Here is a 17,999-nt window from a genome sequence, read left to right as displayed (position 1 = left end):
TTTTCTTATTTTTTTTTAGGATAACACCTTTGGAGCCTTTCCATATTGGACAGGTGCGAAGAGCGCGGCCGCACCAGGCTGCAAATCGGGATAAAAATATTTTGATTACATTTTGACTTTAACGTTTGATTTACCGTTAACAAAGCGAATAACTTTAAATTCTGTCCAAGACCTCTAAAATTCAGACATTGGCCTAGATTTTTCACAGAACCTCTCCCTCTAAGCCAAGAGAGAAATACCGATGGATCTATTGATCCGGGCGCTGGACCGGAGGGAGTGCTAAATTCTTCTTTTAAACTTATTTAAAGTTACACGAGGGAGACATAATGCATGCTTGCCTGGTTGAAAGAGTATCTAGATGCGGCCTAGGATAGATAATCGGTTCTATAGCCGCGGCAGCTCCCCAATCTTAAGTGCCTGGTGGTACACTCACAATTTTTTCGCTGGGCAGCGCGCACTACAGTCTAAATTTATCGTCAAGTTGTTTTCTTAGGACAATGAAATAGTAGTTTGATATTTATTCTTGGGTGCCAATGTAAACACTGGGTGACACTGTGGGATTGGAAAACTCCATTTTAGAAGACCGCAAAGCTGTTTCTGCCCCAGGCCGCTAAATACTTAAGCCCGCCCTGGTTAGACGTTTTTATGATAATAATTAAAATACTAATAACGATTTAAAGCTGATTTACTAATCTTCAGGGTTTCAGATTCTGTGGCTGTTGAGGTCTAATCAGAGGCGCCTGTGGGCTACACGAATTTTAACGCCCCTCTCATATCAGTCTGATTTTCTTGACCACTCATTCCTCGATTTCGCCTCCCTGTGTGAAAATCCGCTTGACCCCCCACCCCCCCGTTACTACGCTGCCTGTATCTCTGTCACTCTTTTGATCCCTCACGTGCCTCCCCCCATCCTGGAGCACGTCTTCTGGGTTTAGATTTTAGCCGAGATATCCAAGCAAGACTTTCCACAAACCCTTCTATAGGGAATTTATGGCATGGGAAAAAAAAGTGATGGTAATTGTCCCGGATCCCAGGGCTGAAGCCCTGTTAGCCCCATCCTTGTGGGGGCATACATACTTGCTTTTTGTTTTGGGCTCTCGCATGTCCCCCACAAAAGACAGGGCTGACAGGGCTCCGGCCCTGAAACGCGGGATATAATTACCATCATTTTTTGGTTTTTTTAAAAGCTATAAATTGGCACTCACATGCTTGCACACACTGTAGGTCAATTTTTTGGTCCTTAACTGACCTGGTCCCTCACTCTCCAGGTCACTCTTTTGGTCATTCATGTGCTCTAGGTCACTCACTGACGAGACACCTAAGCCTTTAGGTCACTCTTCATTCACGCGCGTAGACACGCTATAGGTGACTCTTTTGGTTACTCGCGTACTTGCACACTCTTTTCTTGGTTACCCGCGTACTTGCACACTCTTTTCTTGGTCATTCACATACTTACACACTCTCTAGGTCACTCGTTTGTTCGTTCACATTCGTCACTCACTTATCTAGTCTCTCGCTCTCTAGACAGAGATGGATTTAAGGTTTTACTGCCTGTGGTCTATACAAATTTTTCCGTCCTCCCGAATTTGCTGGCCTGGGCTATAGCCCGCTAAGCCCCCCTGTAAATACACCACCCTGTCAAATTCGTTTCTCTAATTATTAATTTATTTTTCTAACATGGCGTGCCATTATTATTAGACTTCAAAATTTTCACTACTTACTGGTTAATAAAAAAAAAATTCATCTGAAAAATTTTATTAGGAAAAGATACGATAAAATACGATAAACATGTTTGGGTAAATCGAGGAGCTATCCATACTTAGAACAAGACAACCATAAATATTTTTACAGGCATTGTATAATATTTTATCATGTATATATAGTTTTTAGTTTTTACAATTGCATCTTTAATTGAATTGCTATATTTTAGAAATATAGTAGAACCTCTCGATAACGGACATCCATGGGACCAAAGATTTTGTCCGCTAACGGGGAGTGTCCGCTAATAGAGTGGTATAATACGCAGTGGAACCTCGTTTGTACGACTCGACTTTCCCATTTATACGACGTGGTGCGCATAATCACCAATCGTCTCGATATAAAGAAAGTTTGATAAGTTTTCACTACATTTATATATATCACTTTTACAGGCGATTGTGTATAATTGCCAAATAAAGTTATAAAGTCTGATAAATATAAAATAATTTATAACCTTTCTTCTCTTCTTTAATCCAATTAATTAATTTTGCCCGTACATGATACGTGCACTACACATATATTTTGTAATAAAAATTAAATTAAGTGTGAAGAAGATAAAAACATTCATAACAACACATTATCAGTCTTGTAATGTTGACTTTCTTCACGCGTAATCAATAAACAAAACCAACATTACCATTTGAATTCCCCATCTTGGACCATAATCACATGTTGAGTTGATTAAGTAATTAATTAACGCCTTATCATATTTACGAACAGGAGCTTGGGATTAAACACAATCTTATTAAATACGATAAATTCTCGGTTTATGACCAAAAATTAATAAATTAGAGTTTGAAAAAAAGAGTTTGCTTAATTTTACTGCTATCGAGAGTGTCCACCACCAAACCAGAACATGGCTCCCACTCTGTCCCAAATATCGAGAGTGTCCGCTAACGGGGAGTGAAATACATTAAACCCCTATTCCACGGAAATGGGGATCAGAAAAGTATCCATTATTGGGAGGTGTCAGTTAACGGGGAGTATCCGTTAGAGGATGTTCCAACAGTATATGACATCCATATTTGTTATGGGCATCTTTTTCTCAGCCACCTTTTTGGCATTTTGCCTGTTGTGTCCTTGTATTTGTATAAGATTCCACAAAATCATGTGGGGCTTTCTCCGAAAGAGTCATATCGATATAAATATCTTAAGAAGATTCTCAGCAAGTAATTTCGAATATCGTATTATAATATTTCATGTATGTTTATTATACAGTATGTTTAAAATTACAGTATTATAAATTAGCACAATTTTTTTTTTACCATCCAGCCTTCTGTGCAATCGCATTCCCCACTGATGTGATGACATGATCCGCCATTTTGACAGATGCATTTATTTGAGCAATTTTCTCCGTGTGTGCCATTTTCACATACATCAGCGCACCTACGAATATATAATCAAAATTATTTAAATGAAATAAGTATACAAATGAGAAATCATATAAAATAGCGAAAAAATCGTATAAAATATCCATAATGAGCCTACATAATGATAAAACAAAAAACTGTATCAAAAATTGAAATTGTGGAAAATAACATTCTGCAGCATCAACAGCCACGGGCGACTGAAGCGAGGGTGCAAGGGGTGCGGTGCAACCGGGCGGAAGGTTATAAGGGGGGGGGGGGCATCTTAGGCTTATAGTTAGACAATAAAAATTTTTAAAACTTCTAATACTATAAATTCCCATGATCAGAGGTGGATTTATGGTTAAGCTGACTGTGTGTAGGCTACAAAAAATTTCCGCCCTTCTCTAATCATAGTCGAATTATTTTGACCATTTATTTCTTAAATTTACCGTGCTACAGCCAACACCACCGATGGAAGAAGGTCTCGGCACAAAACTCATGACGTCACCGAAGAAGGTTATCTCACCTAATCTCACATATAGCCATTGAAAATAGCAGGTCGACGCATGCGGCATCTTTACTTTTTTTGTAGTATATCCAATGGCTATAGGTGAGATGTGGCCTTCTTCAGTGATGGCACAAGCTTCGTGAGGAAGTCTTCTTCTATAGTTGGTGTTACTACACCCCGCTCAGCCTGTATATATAATCGTGCCTCTGTTTTTTAGTTACTTTTTCCGTCACCCTTTCCCTCTTAACCTGGTCCCTTTCTCTCTAGATCACTATTTTTGTCACTCAATGACCTGGTTCCTTGTTCTTTAAGTCATTTTTTGGTCACTCGCATTCACACTGTTTTAGTCACTCACAGACTTGCAAACTCTAGGTCACTCACCAACCTAGCCCTTTGTTCGCTGGGAAGAGGTGAATTTATAGTTTTGCAAATTTCAGCGCCCTTCTCCCATTCTACTAATTTTTTTGACCACTCATATCACAAAATTGCCACCCCGAGCTATAGCCCGCTAAAGTGTAAATACACCTCCTCCAGTAAATATGCCTCTGCACATGGCATCATGCTTTTGAGCCATAACTTGCAGACACAGATATTGTTGAGAAAACTTGAGGGAAAAGACATAGCTTAGGACAGTAATACCTGAAGCAAGAATGTGGAGCAAGTATGCGTTTTGATGGCCTCACATCTAGTAATTTTTCTGGAATTCTGGTTTCTTCCTTGTCCGGCCACTGGCGCACCAGAAACGCCGTTAAAAATAATTTTTCAAATAAAAGTCGCTTCGTTAAACTTCCCCTTTACAGAATAAGTGTCAGTAATAATGACTCTATGATGAATAACAACAGTTGTAATGTGAATTGAGAAATTTGGCGTGATTAAGAACAGTAAAATGATTCTAGATCTAGACCAAGAAATAGGACAATCTTTTTAAAAGCGGGATGTATGGTCACGCATATTCCGATTGGTGACTCTTACGCAAACAATTGTACGCGTCTGCATCCGGGCGGCAGCTAAGCTCGAACTGCCCAGAGTAAAAGAAATGTGAGAAAAGAACATGTAAGTACTTGCTTTAAGGAAAGAATAGATCTCTGAAAATACTGCTAGGATTGATCGGATGCATGGCTCCCACATCCTGGAGCAGGGCTCTAGGCTGGGATCTTTTGCAGGGGCCCCCTGATCAGACTTTTCACGGGCCCTTTTATAGTTAATTTATAGCGCGAAAAAGCAAGAAATTATAATTGTCCCGAGCCCCAGGATTGGAGCCCTGTCAACCCCGCCCTTGTGGGGACCATGATCGGATGATCAGATATTTCAAGTTCTTCATAGAATACAGTGAAACCTCGATATATATAACGATACTGGACCAAAAAAAAATATCGTTGTAGGGTGGTTATCGTTACATCGAGAGGCAACATTATCATTACGTGCCATAAAATTTATGCTGTTGTTGGCATCTTTTCTAAATCGGCGCGTTTTCAGTATCACCAAAAAATGCTCTTTTGAGAATTTATTCACCGCAAAAAATGGTAATTTATTAATTAATAAACAAAATTGAGTTTGATGTATTGTCCCCGTAAAGAGGTTTATCGCAATACATTTTGGTGTATCGCACAAAAGGTAGCGATATCGAACACTTTTGGTGATTATAGGTGACACCAAATACCGATATTATTAGACGTCTCCGGAAGAACTTAAATCTGTGACGAGTTTAAAAATATATTGAAGGATATTTTTCAAACGAAACATAAAAAGAATATCGTTATAGAGGGGGGGGGGGGGTTTATCGTAGTAAAGGATATCATTGTTTCCAGAGGAGTTTAACATTAGCCTACAGGTGATTCCAAACAAGATTTGGAAAAATACCGTTGTAGGGGGATTTACCGTTATATCGAGTATTGTTATAGCGAGATTCTACTGTATAAATAAATAAATAAATAAGTATATGTATGTTCTTTGAGCGTTGTAAATAAATTGAACATAAGCATTTTTTGTGACATTGAAAACCTTTATTTCGACACGCCCTCCTGAAATGTTTTTCTTGTCATACAACTCCGCAGAACGCCGAGTGGACGTCTTAAAGGAATTTCACTGTATTTATTGTAGTTGTTACAAAACGATATACACCCATGAAAGGAAGAAGCTAAATAAATCAAATTCCACTAGCTGAACCGATAAGGAGAAATAAACTTACCTTAATTGCTTCCGTGTAAATCATTTGTAGCTTCATGTGATACATCATTTCTATTTAATTTCTCGTTGGTTTTCTAAATGTACTCTTGACAAAATCTTCACTAGAAAGTGTGAGTTCTAGCATTATGTTTATATATGCCTGTTATTTTTATACAAGTTATAATTTTTGGGTTATGTAAACCCCAACATCCCCAAGTAATTATACAATCATTTGATCATTTGATCATTTTTGTCGCACCACGGTCATTTTCTGCACACGAGGGCTAATTAGACCGGGACCTACAATTTATTGCCGATTCCGAACGGCAGGCTTGTTTTTTTTTTTTTTATACTCGTCGAGGGGGTTGGTGCGCTAACCCCTCGATGGGGGACTCCCTGCGGTAGCAATTTTTGCTGCGGTCAAGTCGCCGTTTTTTGTTGTACCCCTGTGTCAGGAAAGTTTTCTGACAAGGACGAACTGGGTATCGAACTCGCGACACCTCTAAACATTCTTTGGTACTTTAGGCGAGCATCTTATCGACCGGGCTACCGCGCCCAGTAATTATACAAAGGAAGAATCTAAATGATTACTCACAAGTCTCCTTTAAAGCCAGGCAAACAGTAGCAAGCACCGCTAACAGGATCACAAGTAGCATTGTTCTTGCATTGACACTGAAGTTTGCACTTAATTCCATGGAAACCTTCGTTACATTTCTGGCTACAATCATCTCCCATCCATCCTGATATAAAGGGAAAATTTTTGTTTTTCAACCAGAAAAGTTAAAAGTTGATGATATCAAATAGAGGAAATTTTCAAAATAAGTAACTTCATGTGCACAGTATACAGGGTGATTCGAAACTCAACGTACAAACTTTTAGGGGAGGTAGAAAACACAAAAACAAAACAGAATCACATTGGAATGTATGGAAACCCATGGTTGGTTATGTATGGTTCCGGAAACTCCATCCTGATCAGATGGAGGATAAACAAAGATGCAGAAATGACAAGCCAATAATGAGAGGAAGAACTCTTTATTTAGCGATACTTTACAGTCGCACAACGGCGAAGCATTGATTATCGAACCCTTTCAAAAATACCCGGTATTTCTCGAACGTTTGCAGCTGCAACGGAGATTCTTGCGACAAGGTGTCAGAGTCAACGGGCGAGGTCTCGTAGACCATGGCTTTCAGGGTCCCCCCACAAGAAGAAATCCAGGCTAAATATCGCTAAATAAAGAGTTTTCCATCCATTATTGGTATGTCATTTCTGCATCTTCGTTTATCCTCCAGCTGATCAGGTTGGGGTTTCCGGTCATACATTCCTATGTGATTCCGTTTTGTTTTTCTGTTTTCTACCTCCCCTAAAAGTTTGTACGTTGAATTTTGATCACCCTATATTCATTATATTGTAATATGTTTTTGGATTAGAAGATTTATGAAATTGTGCCAAGGTGGCATACAAAATAGAACAAACAAAGAGAACCAGATAAAACTGAACGGAAAAATTTAGTGTTGGATCGCTTACTATATATATACAATTATTTATATACAGGGTGTCTTGTATGTCCTAATTCAGCCTTTATCTTATCAACCGTTCGTCGTAGAGGCATGGTTCTCGTTCACAAAATGCGTGAAAATACAGTGTGTTACAAAATAAAAAAAAATCTAAATTTTTATACGGTCCTCTGTTCTCTAACTTCCAATTAAAAGTTGTTCCCATGCTTTTAACTGCAATATTCGCCGAGATATTTGAATTCCAAAATTGGAGAAAAGGTGGGAAAGAACGTCATAAGATAAAGAACACGCTCATTATGCTATATATTTGTGATCCTCATTATGCTATTTCCTTCGATTTGTGAATTCAAATATCTGAGGGAATATTGCAGCTAAAAAAAATGGGGGGAAGTTTGGGCTTAGAACAGACGGGCAACAACTTCGCAATTAAAAGTTAGAGGACTAAGGGACCGCATAAAAATTTAGATTTTTTGTGACACACTGTATTTTTATTCTCAAAACTAGTACAGGGTGATTTCTGAACACATTTGAGCACTTTTTAAACTGAAATCCAATCTCTACGACGAATGGTTGATGAGATAGATGCCGAATTAGGCCTTACAGGACACCCTGTATACAGATAAATCCAAAAAAAGTATATAAAGAGTGATGCATAATCTTTTTCTTCTCCCAAGCCTTTCATTTAACTTTTGCAAGTTACTCACCGTTTATTATGGTGTGAATGATATTTTTGTTAAAAACTAAAAATGGAATCGAATCCTAAGAAGTATAACCGGTCCAGATACCTGATCCACTAACGTGATGGCCATGTGTGAGTATGCCATGCAACAAAATACTTTTTACATCTAGTGCTCCATGCACTAAGCAATTGTCAAGCTGAATGACGGCTTCGAAAGTCCTTTAATGCAGTGTTTCTCAAAGTGTGCTTCGCGGCTCTTGGGGGACGTCACCAATCTTTGTCAGGGGTACCCAGGGCCGGACTTGGGCAGGTGCGAATGATGCGGACGCACCGGGCCGTAAAAGGGGGATAAAATATTTTGATTACATTTTGACTTTAACTTCTTAACCAAGCAATACCTTAATTAAAATTGAGTTCAAGATAGAGAGCCTCTAATGTTCAGACATCGAACCACCTGGCTTAGGGTACTGACAGATCCTCTTTTCCCCAAGCCAAGAAGGGTAGTTCAGGTGGATCTAGTGTCCTAGGTGCTGGACCAGAGAGCGAGCTGAATTCTTCTTTTAACCACTTATTCAAAGTTACACGAAGGAGTCATAATACGTGCTTACTCAGCTGAAAGAGTATTCAAATTCAGTTGAGGCCCTGGGTAGATAATCGGTTTTCTAGCCCTTACACCCAACCCTTTAAGTCCCTGCGGCACACTTTCAATTTTTTCGCTGGGCATTATTGCCCATAATTATTGCTAAATGGTTTTTATTGTGACCATCAAATAGCAGTTTGATAGTCATTCTCGGGGAGGGGAAGACAATTTTGGAAGTGCCAGACACCAGAGTACCCATGGACACTGGGGTATTCGGAAGCGCCCGTTCAAAGGGCCGCAAAGCTTTTTTTACACCGGGCAGCAAAATTTTTAAGCCCGTCCCTGGGGTACCATGGTGAGCTTTTGATATTGATGCGAGTCATTTTTTTCACATTTCTACCTTCTTTTCTTGTAGATACTAATGACGACAGGCCAGAAATAGATTTGTACCCATTAGAATCAGACTTTTGATATATTCTCGTTGTTAGTGCGGTTTGATTTTTTTCTATATTAAGTTAGACCAATTAATTCAGAGGTTAACCATGGATCGCGACCCAAACTTGGGTCGCAGGGGCTTCCGAGTTAGATCGTTCAAATCAAATAGTAGCCAGGGATTTTGAATTATGTGCCACAACCCAACTTTGATTGGGTGTGGCTTCCTAGATGAGTCGTACAAATCCACTTACAGTCCTGATATAAATGCACGTATTGCGTCGCTGGTATTACTAATTTCGAAAAACAAATATTCCTTGGGTCGCGAAGCTGATCTTGTTGATTTTGGGTCGCGGCTGAAAAAGGGTGAAAACCCCTGAATTGATTAGTCGGCGACAGCGTAAGCCCAGTAGAAAAATAAAATCTTACCAGCTAAACATGTACATTCTCCGGTTATTCTGCTGCAATCCCCACCATTTTGGCATAAACATCTAGACGAGCAATTGCTACCATAAAAACCGGAAGGACAATCTGGAAATATTAAATTTTTTTTTTTTAATGTGAAAAGCAGATTTTCTTGAAAGGTTCATTTATAAAATAAAAAAAAAACTTTTCTATACTCACGCAAGTTGCATTTTTCACCTGTCCATCCATCTTCACATAAGCATTTATTGGGCTTCACGCAAGTTCCATATAAGCACCCAGGCTTACATATAGCTAATAAAACATAACAGCTCTAAATTAATAATTTGAGATCTATCAATGCTGTTTGAAATGCAGTACATAAAATGAACGGCAAAAAATTAAGCACAATAAATTTTGGTTAAATTCGCGAATTCAGATACGACATAGAGTTTTTGGCACACATTTTTTACTCTAATAGCAGGCCGCTTATCAATATTCTATAATCCACGTCGTTTGGAATCAATACCATATGGTTTCTAAACAGTGTTTGAACTATGTATTAAGTTTTTTATTACAGTAAAACCTCCTCTAACGGCCATCTCCGAACAACCGAACGCGTCCCATAGACTTTTCATTACAAATAACCTCGATTTCTGAATAACGGCCACTTAGGGCATGGAGTCGGGAAAAAATACGTATATCGCTCGCTGTAAGAAAAATAATTTTCAAGGGAGTTTTTTTCTCTCCCCTAACTCTAACTGCTCGTGACGTCAGCGAGTAGTCCATTTATCCTCAGAATATTCAGAGAAAAATTCCCTGCTCGTGCCAGTACCACCGTTGTGCGGAAAAGAATTTATCGAGCTCAGAATTGGTGATTTCTATGCCCCACATCCAATCACAATGCGATATTTCTAAGCCAACCAGGAAGATTCTACGCCAAAATAAGAACACACGAAATAGGATGCTGTAGTTCAAAATGTGGCAAAGTTGCTAGGTAGTCTTAATAACGTTACAGATGAACTTGGCAACCCGTGCGGAGGCCTTCTATCTCTAGGGAGTGCTGGGTCACTTAAGTGATCTATAAATACGATGCGGGTCGCTGAAATTATCTGAGAATGTGCCACTTAGTTCATTCTTACAAAATTAGAGATCGCGAGCCAAATCAGATGACACCGAGGGCCACAATTTGGCCCGTGCGTCATAGGTTGGTTGAGCATGTATAGTCTAGTTGATCGTGGGTGAAAAGAACTATTTAATTGTCATTATAATCATATATTCTAATATAATCAATTGTATAATTATCGTAAGAAATTACAGAATAGATTATCCTTTTACATGTTATAGAGATCTCAAATTTTAGATGGTTTTTTTTCTTCAGAATAAAAATGGCTATTCTCAATAACGACCACTTCCCAATAGCGGCCACATTTGCATGGTCCTGTTAGCGGCCGTTATTTGGAGGTTTTACTGTATTATGGTTTTTATTATGTACTTACGTTTGCAGGGCTCAGATTTATTGCGTTCTTCATAACCCTCACAGCATATTAAAACAGTCTTTGTGTTTCTGACGTTTTCCTTTCTGGTTTTCGTACGGTACAAAGTGCTAGAGAGAAAAGTTAAAAATTCCGTAAAAACATGCTGAAGCTATGAACTTATAGGCTACCTAAATTTTGGGGGTTGCTTTGAAAGTTCAATAATAGGTAAAAATGGTGTAACATTTTGTGTGTATACATACACAGAGCATAGCTTACAGCACTCACCGCATTTTACTGGAGAACCGTTATTCCCACAGGCATGCTTCCAATTAGAAAAAGTATCCAAATAACGTGTAGAACTCAGATACGTCATCTATGTTGCAAGGGTTGCGTAATTATTAAAATACAAAGTTATTTATAGAAACTTTATGACCCAACAAAGGTTTCTACGTTTCTAAGTGCAATATTCACCAAGATAATGAATTTTTAAAAAAACTGAAAAAGTTGTGAAAAAAACAGCGGTAAAAAGCGTTTTCCGTTAGTGTTTGTTGTTTTTTTTCCCCCAAATTTTTTCTCAATTTTTCGAATTCAAATATCTCAGTGAATATTGCATTTAGTGAATTTTTTTCGTTCACTATGCAACCCATTGTAACATGAATGGCGTATCTGAAGTACACACGTTATTTGAATACTTTTTCTAATTGGAAGTTTGCCTCTCGGATCAATGGTTCTCCAGTAAAATGCCGTACGTGCTTTTTAGCTATGTACACCCTGCATATTCATTTCTTTATTCTTCTTTTTTTTTTTGACACAAATAGAATTTGAACAAATTACCTTTTATCTCTGGAACTTACCAGAGAAAAAAATAGGTAATTACAAAATGTCATGCGTTATCAGAGTCCTTCATTGCAAAATATCCATTCAAGTTCATTTAACATCTGTTAACATCTGATCCCGAGTTTTCAAACTTTTTGCGATAGCAACGTCCCTGAGCATTCAAAATCTACACGCGTCGCCTCATGCTGTAGTCATCATCAAACTCATGCTACAACAAAACTTTTCATAGCTTTACAGATTTAGACAGTCTCACGACTCCCACAGGAACCTTTGGCAGCTCTTCAAGGTGGTCAAAGGCGCATTTATGATTTTTCCGCCTGTGAGCTACACGAATTTTGCCGCCTTTCTCACATTCCAGTCTAATTTTCTCTTGACTGTTCTTTCCTCGAATTCGCCGCCCTTTGCTATAGCCCGCTTTCCTTCCCCCCTCCATCAAGTACACCTGTGTCTCTAAGTCACACTTTTGGTCACTCTTAATATGCTGACACACTCTCTAAGTCACTCTTCCAGTCATTCTCATACTTGCATACGGTTTTGGACACTCACGTGCTTGCACACTATTCTGGTCTCTCATGTGCTTGCACACTATTCTGGTCACTCAAGTGCTTGCACATTGTTTTTGTCACTCACAAACATGCCTCCTTGGTCACTCACATGCATGCACACTTGATCACTCACATGCTTGCACACTGTTTTGGTCTCCCATATGCTTACACACTGTTTTGGTCACTCACATGATTGCACACGCTCTAGGTCACTCTTTTTGTATCTAATTGACATGGTTCTTTGCTTTATAGGTCACTCTTTTTATCATTTACATGCTTTCACATACTCTATTAAATTGGTTTTTTTTTGGTCATTCACATGCTTGCACACACTCTAAGTCACTCGCTGACCTAGTCGCTTACTGTCTCGGCATAAGCAGATTTATTTACGGTTATACAAATTTTTCCGCCCTTCTCCCATTCTACTAATTTTCTCGGCCACTCATTCCTCAAATTTGCCACCCCTCTGAACTTGCTGCCTTGGGCTATACTTCGCTATAAGTCCCTCCGTAAATACATCACTGAAGGTGGTTCACCACACAGTTTGAAAACCCTCGCGCCTTAACCGACAATAAAAATGGTAAGCTTACTAATATCTTGAGCAGCGAGGTGGGAAATTCCAACAGAAACTGGTAGTACGCATCTGATATGGTTCCTTATAAGTGACCGTCTTCTCGGTATAGTACCTGAAATTTTCGAAAATTTAATGACAATAAAATTACAGATTCTCATAAAACTAGGGAAAAAAATACCATATCATTTTGGGGAATTTGATTTTATGGCCTTTGCGTTTTTTTTGTTTTTGTTTTTATGTGTAGACACCTACATTTTATGATGTTTCCCAAATGGGTTTCAATACCCTTTAGAGAGTATTGGGATCATAAATGAATGATACTATACTCAATATTTTATTTATCCTCACGGCTATAGTTTGCGGGTGGGGTCATTGGTATGATTAGAAGGCTTTGGATTGGACTCTTGTCCTTTCCTGTGACTAACAAGCCATGATTATCGTTCACTGCAAGCGTCTAATTGAGTAATTAGAATGAGACCTACAAATAGGAGATTGTAAGGTGTAAGAGGCTTTAAGAATAGAAGAAAATTTTGAAAAAAAAAAAAAAAAGAGTTCACATACTTTTTTATATCATATTTTTGAGTTAAAATGGATACCCCAAATATGAGACATGGAATTCAGTTCGGATTGCGTTTGAATTGTGTAACAGGCAACTTGGTGTTTAATTTTCTTATATACCAGCTAAAAAAATTTGATCGCAATTTTAGCAGATCGTGATAAGAGATCTATGATCTGTATTTGGCATTTACTGTCATCTCCATTTCTAATACTCTAGGTGATTATGCAACATAGGAATATATGAATGTATGGATTAATCTGTGATTTTATATCTCCCGCTGTGTAAAAAGAATCATTATTAAAATTTTTAGTTTAGGTCACTGGTAAGCTAACGCCGACTAGTAAAAGCTTCTAACAAAAACTACATTTCTGTAATGTCGTCAATTTAATTTTAGTTTTTCGAGTTAGTTTTTTAAAATTATCAAGTAGGAAATCGTAATTGAATCATCATAAAACAATGAGAACCCTGTTGAGTACTATAAATCATGTCTGAATATGGGACAAGTAAACATTCGGTACCTTACTTGAATGCAAATTTTTCCATATTCGCTTTATAGATGGGATTTTTTTTTAATTTAATTCTATAGAGTTTGAAAAATGCAAAAAGGGGAATATTTTTAGTAGAGCATCGTTACTGTTCCTCTCATTTTCAATTCCATCCACTGTTTTTCTGTATTGCGTAGCTATAATAGTTGGTCAGTTTATTTTTATTCATAATTCTATATTACTTATTTGGTAGTTTTTCTTATTTTTGTCCCCCCCCCAAAAAAAAAATATAGACATACTGGTGATGCCCCCCCCCCCCCATATATACAGACAAAAAAAACCAGAAAGACTTTCCAAGATTTCTTAAAAAGTAAGATACAAATTTTTTTTTAAACGATGGATTTTTCTTCACGGCTATTACTGATAATATTGGATATAAAGTAATAAATATTTGTGAGTATTTAGCTTGACTGAGTATTCATCAAATTTTGTCTGGCTTTTATAGTCTGAAAGTTCCCCAGTTTAAAAAAACGCGATAAAAACGTCTTTCTTTTTCCTGTAACTACAAAATACTTTATTTAATTTATGATTACATAATGCGATGAAAACACATCAGGAAAAGAGTGAAAAAGTTGGATTCATTTGAATTAAATTAATTATTTAGCAGGTGTTTCTTAATAAATACTCATAATATTTGGCTATAAAAGAAATTTTCCGACACTCAATTAGAATAATGTGACAATTATGAAATGCAACAAATTTTCCTCACTTTATTCTTCTAGTTCTTTCATTTCCAATCGAATATTTATCCTGAAATAATGCTACGAATAATAACAACTTTATTCTATAATTATTAAACGTTGATGGTAAAAATAAAAGTAAAAAACACACATCAACATTTTACAATTTAAGAAAAAAAAAAGTAAATATGACTCACACTTCTTGTTTCTTGCAAACATTTGGATCATTCTCTGACAGGGCTCCTACACACGTGAACGCCAGAACAGCGGCCGCAAGCAGATGACATAGGTATCCCATTATGTCACTGCAAAAAAAATAAAACCTATGATGAAACATGCTTGGCGGCGTTTACAAAGACTTGCTGCTAGTGCGCTCGAGTCCTTGCCGCGTCAGAGACATCTGAACATTCGGAGAAAAAAACTGCTGAATAAATAAAAACGAGTCTTCTGTAAGACTGTCAAGCAAGCGTCGATAAATCCCATATTATTACCACTTTTTGTGAAATACCCTTTTTTTAAAAGTCTTGATGATCATTATGCACAAAGTTCTAAATTTAAAAAGGACGCGGATCGGTTTACATCTCATTTGTTGTACTTTTTAAACAATCCGCGAAGTTCACGTTGAAGGATATCGATACATGAATCATGTGTCGCGCCACAAGGCTTCTGACTAGTCGATTAACATTTACATCATGTGAAAACCAAAAATGAATTGTTTACTTCTTCCGCAGCGATATGGTTCAATGTGAAATTCCCTTCCGACCACGTTCGATCAAATGGGCAGTGTGCGGCTCAACTCGTTAGGTACTTCCGCCAGAGCAAAAAAAGAAACTAGTTTTGTTTTTGTTCGTGAGATATCAGCTGCTAGTTTCGTGTTCGTCTTTTTTCTATATTGCATATTGACAAGTTAGCACGTGTTTGTATCTGTAGAAATTATTTTTAATGCCAGATTGCTTTTTTTGGTGAAGATCTCATCGAAATTGCTTTATTTCACTTTTTAAGGCGACTGCCCTCCTTCAAATGGTGAATTTCGTCGAAATTTTCGATATTGTTTTCATTTGTTTATTCGAAAAAGAGCAGTTATTCTAGAATCCAAAACTGTTTCATTTTCATCATTACAATAGCTAGAAGCGAAGTTATTGCCAATTAAGTAAAACGACTTTAATGATCTTGGTTTAAAAATAAAATCTTTGAATGCGTTTTTTGAAGATGATTTTTTTTTTTTCACTTCACGAAAAATCTTAATATCGGAAGAATTTTAAAAAATATCTCTATGAAACTTTCCCAACGTATATAAAGTTCTGACTGTGCAATAAACTAAAAACTAAGCAATATGTTGAAAACCAATTGATTTACATGATTTTAAATTGAGAATACCAAGTATTTTTTCACGTATACAGGGTGATTATAAGCTCAACATACAAACTTTTAGGGGAGGTAGAAAACACGAAAACAAAACAGGATCACATAGAAATGTATGACCGGAAACCCCAACCTGATCAGCTGGAGGATAAACGAAGATGCAGAAATTATAAGACAATAATGGGTAAAAAAACTCTTTATTTTGCTATACTTTACACGGGGTCAGTACGTGTATAAGTTAAGTTTCACAAAAAGTGGTCAAAGTTCTTAACATCCACAATTATGCATGCTTGAGGGCGCACCGGCCTCGTCTCAAAAATTGCCGTTGCAACTGCAAACGTCCGCGAAATGCCTGGTATTTTTGAAAGGGTTCGACAATCAATGCGTCGCCGTTGTGAAGCGCGCATAACTGTAGCTGGTAAGAAGTTTGGGCACTTTTTATGTGAAACTCTTAGCGTGTATACGTACTGTCCTCGTGTAAAGTATCGCTAAATAAAGTTTTTCCACCCATTATTGGCTTGTCATTCCTGCATCTTCGCTTACCCCCCAGCTGATAAGGTTGGAGTTTCCGGTCATACATTCCTAAGCGATTCTGTTTTGTTTTTGTTTTTTCTACCTCCCTTAAAAGTTTGTACGTTGAGTTTTGAATCACCCTGTATAACCATATCTCAAAAGTTTTCATACTATTTTAAAAGTTTTAATTCATTGCATAGAAGAATGTCATAACAATAATCTGTGTGAAGAACAAGTTGATACAAGCAGTTGTTTTTAGTGTACAATGTCTAGCAGAAGTACTGAAAATATGATAATTTTACATACATAATTATATTGCTAATTTTTTTTTACCAAAATATTCATGTGTGAAATGACATTTATTTTCTTAATTTTATGCCATATCCAAACCAAAACCACATGCATTTTATCCAAAATGACCTTTTCAAAAAAAAAAGGGCCCCGAAGGACAGTCGCCTTAAAAAAAGTATCGTTTAAAAGAATCACATTGAAGAAGAGCAATTTTTTGTTTATATTACCTTAGAAAATTTTGAAATAACGAGCGAATTTCTCAATTTCTGCCGACAAATGAAAGTATTTATATTTTAAGATTGATATTTATTTTATATTGTGTGTGTATTTTTGGGGACATTGGGTTGATTGAGAAACTACGAAATTTTTTGCCAAGTTAAAGTAAATTTACGAAAAGCTTTTGAATTAGTTATTAGAAGGCTCGCGTGTTATTGATAAGGTTTCAGGGGTAAAAACTCTTATAATATAAAACAAATTTATGCATAATTAAAGTAATCTTTCACTTCAAAAATTTTAACGTTCTCAAAATTGATTTCTGTTTCGTGAAAATCTCAAGTTCCAATATTTTTCTACTGGTTTCAATGGCCTTAAATATCAAAACACTATCTCGTGATTTTCACTAAACATTCTGAGACCTCAACTATGGTAAAGGGTAAATGGACGAATGAAAAACTGCGCGTTTATGTTTCGTGTAATATACGAGTATGTAAATAGTTCTTGAAAATTTTCTTGGGAACACTTGTAATAGCGTGTTTACATTTTTTTATGCATCATAACTTTATATAATTCAGTTTATTTTTGATTCCTGATTCATCCTTGACAAAAACTTTTTTGACGTGGTACTCGTTTTTTCTGACGAGATACAACAGAAACGGTGGCAACATGGCCACAGTAAAAGATTGCTACCACAAGGAGTCCCACACCGAGTGGTTAGACTACCAACCTCTCGGTAAGTATAAAAAAAGGCAGAATGTGTCGAACGTTGCCGTTCTGAATCGGCAATCAATTGTAGGTCCCGGTCTAATTCGCCCTCCTGTGTAGAAAATGACCGTGATGAGACAGAAATGATCAAATGACTTTTATTTTTTTACAACGATCGACTCATGATGAAAATTGAACGGGGCATTTATTGCATTAATAAATAAATTTATCGATTAAATGGAAAAGTTTATATTCCACTCTGCAGTCTATTTCAGCAGTACAGTCTATGCATGCATACGTTGCAT

General features: G+C 37.1%; 1 protein-coding gene across 2 annotated transcripts in view; it reads right to left on the bottom strand.

Annotated features, from left to right (window-relative positions):
• LOC149080034 (uncharacterized) overlaps positions 1–17,999 on the bottom strand; it is a 68,223-nt gene that overhangs the window by 34,911 nt on the left and 15,313 nt on the right. The window contains exons 2-8 of one of the 2 annotated variants that reach the window (XM_089238976.1): positions 14,805–14,912; positions 12,840–12,935; positions 10,889–10,995; positions 9,612–9,704; positions 9,417–9,518; positions 6,377–6,521; positions 3,024–3,144 (exon numbers count right to left, since the gene is read on the bottom strand). In XM_089238976.1, the coding sequence (XP_089095102.1) occupies positions 3,024–3,144; positions 6,377–6,521; positions 9,417–9,518; positions 9,612–9,704; positions 10,889–10,995; positions 12,840–12,935; positions 14,805–14,905 (765 nt within the window). In that variant the 5' untranslated portion in view covers positions 14,906–14,912. Of the gene's footprint in view, positions 1–3,023; positions 3,145–6,376; positions 6,522–9,416; positions 9,519–9,611; positions 9,705–10,888; positions 10,996–12,839; positions 12,936–14,804; positions 15,390–17,999 lie in introns of those variants that run through there. The other variant, XM_089238975.1, reaches the window with a different exon arrangement.

The sequence above is a fragment of the Pholcus phalangioides genome, unplaced genomic scaffold (genome assembly GCF_987345545.1).
Source record: "Pholcus phalangioides strain wild (caught in Gottingen) unplaced genomic scaffold, Ppha-v1.0 ptg000011l_1, whole genome shotgun sequence".
In the NCBI taxonomy this organism is placed as follows: domain Eukaryota; kingdom Metazoa; phylum Arthropoda; class Arachnida; order Araneae; family Pholcidae; genus Pholcus; species Pholcus phalangioides.
Note: the sequence above shows the minus strand (reverse complement) of the source record. Positions and strands in the feature narration are given on the sequence as shown.